This window comes from Octopus sinensis, unplaced genomic scaffold (genome assembly GCF_006345805.1).
Source record: "Octopus sinensis unplaced genomic scaffold, ASM634580v1 Contig02842, whole genome shotgun sequence".
Lineage (NCBI taxonomy): Eukaryota > Metazoa > Mollusca > Cephalopoda > Octopoda > Octopodidae > Octopus > Octopus sinensis.
In genome coordinates, this window is record NW_021826031.1 from 563,889 (window position 1) to 567,706 (window position 3,818).

Below are 3,818 nucleotides of genomic sequence, written 5' to 3' on the forward strand. Positions count from 1 at the left end.
TAGCAAATCAGAGAAAGAGGAGTGTGAGGATCCTCAAAAGCTTAACCAGGTTCCATCTGGATCCGGAAACGTACATCTACGTATACAAAACGTGTGTGCAGCCAGTCCTCACATATGGCTACGAGGGCTGGTACGGTACGGAGGAGAGTGACTACCTGATCGAACAGTTGGAAAAGACAAGACGTTTCGCTATGAAATTGGCTTACGGAGTACAACTTGACGGAAGGCTAAAAGACTCACAAGAATCCTCTGTGCCCACGATCCGGATGGTCTTGGAGAATTGTCGTCAAACATGACTAGTATTGGGGATACGCATGGAAAGAGACACTTCGGTGCCTTGTTTTTATCTCCCCGCCGATGTTTTTCTTCCTTGTTTTTCTTTTTCTTTTTGCTCAATAAACACTATTCTATTCTATTCTACAAAATAACTAATAAACAATGTCGTGAACGAATGCGGAAACTGACAAATTTGTCGATAATATCTATAAAGAAAATTTAGACTGTACTCGCAAATGGAAAACATACAAAATACATTTTTTTAATCAAAATAAATTTGAGAATCACTAAAATAAAAGTAAAATCAAAAACTAACATTGATAAATTTAGTTTATTCAAGAATAAAAGATCATTAAATATGAATGAGAAAACATACATCAAGTCGTTGACAATTAAAAAAGGAGTCAACGAATATAAAAAGAATATAATAGTCTCCGTTAAAAACAAAATTCTCCCATTACAAAAAAATATTGAGCTGGATAGTAGGCTAAATGGTATTTACCCCCGTTTTGAGACAATTGTTCCTTGTACAGTTTCAGATTATGAGTCAAGAATAAAGTTTATTTACCCATACTTTCTCTTCCAAATTTTTCAAAAATGATAAAAAAACGTTTTTTATCAATCTCTACTTTTCCTATAAGACTAAATCGATACAAATCGATTCAAAATGAACTGTCAAACTTTTTCCAATTAAATTTTATTCATTAACATGACAATTTGTGAAATAAGCTTAAAGAGGGGCATACCAAAGTTTTTATTGCCTCCACTGAGAGCAGTAGCCATACAGAAGCCTCATCGGTTGGATTAAGTTTCTTTCCTATAATTGGTGACTTAGTTGATCGAAAATATTATTTATTTAATTAATAAGAAATTTCAATAATATTGATTAATTAAATTTCAGCAATAAATACGCAAGCGGTAAAATATTAATCAAAACGCAGCGACATAATTAATGGGATACTTTCTTTCAACTCGTACCTTCATTCATTCAAATTTCCTTAGAAATTGACAAACTGAGATTGATGTGGAAACTCTTGGCCATAAATTCCAGCCATGACCTGACGGACCACCAATTGAATTTGGTCATGACTGCTTTCCTTCGACTTGCCTCCCCAAGTCCTGAATTCAAACTGATTTTATCAAAAATTCTATGTCTGGAAGGATGGATGATCTCCCTACTCTTTGAACTGGGCAAGTTGTGATGGACTGACTGTTATAATTTCCCAATAAACTGTTACCTCAATAGTGTAAGACTGCAAACCACAAATTGATTAATAATTGGAAACCGATATTTGGTGTAATATTAATTGACCAATCTATTGAGACATTCGATATAATTTCATTTTTGTCCAAAGTACATTCGAAAAAGTCAATTTCACTAAAATGTAATCAGCTTTGTGTTCTAATCCTCTGTCAAAATCGGATTTTAGTTTATTCAAATAAATATTAATAGGCCAGGATTCATGTGCCTAAACATTTTATGTTAAACAAATTCGATTCCCCGTTACATCACTCGCCTTCTCAGTTCTTCATTTTTAAGTTTGATGAATTGATCCCTGTGATCCAGGAGCAGCAACCACCAGTTCGTCCGGTAATATCCACCCTGAACGGGGACTTCTCTCCAAGTCTTTGTGACCTAAGTAAAGAATACCACGCTCTCTACCTAAAGATAATCTTTCTTAAGGAATAAAACCTAGCGTAATCACTCTGACATATATAATAAAATTAGACTAATGTAGAATGTTTATTAATCAGTTAACTTAAATTAATCATTGAAAATTCGCTGCAAGTGGAAAGTCTCAATAACCATAGACTACGTAATATATACAAAACACAAACCTCGGTAATACAATTCGCCTGTCCATAGGACAAACGGTGTGCTCGAATGACTGGGATTCTGGCCTTCTCTACGCCCCCCTTAAACAAAATGACAGTCGGAAGTTGTTTAGTCCACACGGAAGTATCAATTTTATATTTTTCGGATTCCTGGGGGTTTTGGGCAACGTCGATCCTTCCAAATTTCAGATTCTCTTTGTGGAAACGATTTGACAAAGAATCCATGAGTTGTGAGAATCGCCAACAAGGCCCACACCACGAAGCGTAGAATTCGACGACCCAATAAAGGGCTGGGGACCTCATTCCCTCCACCTGTGACTTAAAGGTTATTCGATTGAGTTGGACGACTTTGGAGGTGGCACGTGGCTTGAGGGACAACACATATTTCTGGAGTAGACCAGAAAGGACACAAAAAATGACGTAGACCACAAAGTGGGGCACAGATTTAAGGAAAAATAAGCATGCTGATCCAATTCGGGAAATATTATTGAATTTGTCAAGGGAGTCATTTAAGGTACCTCCAAATAACATTTGAAAGACTTACCCTGCCTCCGTGCTCGCATAATGCCATAGACGACGGTGGCAAACAAGATTTGACACTCCATCTAAACAGTAGGCCTGCATAGACAAACCATGTCAAAAATATCCACACTTAAAGGGCCATTAGTTAAGAGTAGTTTGAAAGGAATGTAGAAAGAGGACACGACCACGTCGATTGTCACTGCCAAGTAATCTGCATTTTTTGACAGACGGTCGCCCCAATATTTTATGTATTGAGTCATCACACCTAATCGACTGTCATTTTAAATAAAATCATTATCTAAATGTTAATTCTTTTATTATATAAATATTTATTTACATTGGACTAGTCGAGATTGAGTCATTTGAATATGAAATGGTTAGACCCGCGGTTCTCACCGTGTCCCCGGGGACCACTAGTGGTCCCCAGAAAATTTTTAGTGGTCCCCAGGAATTTTCGAAAAATAAAATAATATTAAAGTTAAAACTAATTGTACATTAAGTATAAATCAAAAACAGAAATTAATCAAGCGGTTCTCAATCGTGGGTCCCCAAAATTTTTAGTGGTCCCCAGGAATTTTCGCAAAATATATTAATTAAATTAAAACTAATTGTACAATTAAGTATAAATCAAAAACATTGAAATTAATCTGATTTGATTAGCGTGGTTTATCATTCTAGTTATGGTTAACAAGAATCGTCGTCTTTGGTCGGATTCTTACGTACAATTTGGATTCACTAAATTCATTGCCCCAAATAATGAAATAAAGGCAAAATGCATGATTTGCCATAAAATTTTGGGAAACAATTCACTGAAACCTTCTCAACTTAGGCGCCACAAAGAGTCGGTACACCCAGAAAATTCCTGTTGAAGACCCAATTCCAAACTGGATCGTTCAGCCTTTTTTGACCTCATTTAAAGAATATCAGGACTCAATTTTCAGCAGAGCTTGATTGAACTTCAATGTAATCAGTCTGCTCAGATTATTTCAATTGTACTTCATTATTAGATTTTTGGTATTTTCATTAATAATACTTTTTTATTGTTAGGTGTCAGATGCGAAAGAATTCCCCATTTTGAGTAAAACTGCATTGGAATCAATACTTGCATTCCCCACTACTTATCACTGTGAAATGGCGATGTCGTGTCTGACTTTTCTAAAACCAAAATATAGAAATAGACTACG

At 35.6% G+C, this 3,818-nt stretch overlaps 1 protein-coding gene across 1 annotated transcript; it reads right to left on the bottom strand.

The window, feature by feature from the left end:
- Positions 1-1,780: 1,780 nt before the first annotated feature.
- LOC118760971 (thioredoxin-related transmembrane protein 2-like) lies at positions 1,781-2,675 on the bottom strand. The gene is made up of 2 exons (XM_036498604.1): positions 2,116-2,675; positions 1,781-1,912 (listed from the first exon to the last, which is right to left on the bottom strand). Exons 1-2 carry the CDS (start codon positions 2,641-2,643, stop codon positions 1,781-1,783), a joined length of 660 nt encoding a protein of 219 aa, XP_036354497.1. The 5' UTR covers positions 2,644-2,675.
- Positions 2,676-3,818: the final 1,143 nt, after the last annotated feature.

Coding starts and splice junctions, on each gene's coding strand:
- LOC118760971 (XM_036498604.1), bottom strand. CDS start 2,643: ATGTTATTTGGAGGTACCTTAAATGACTCCCTTGACAAATTCAATAAT. Junction 1,913..2,115: donor AGGCGAATTGTATTACCGAG/GTTTGTGTTTTG, acceptor TTCTTTACTTAG/GTCACAAAGACTTGGAGAGA.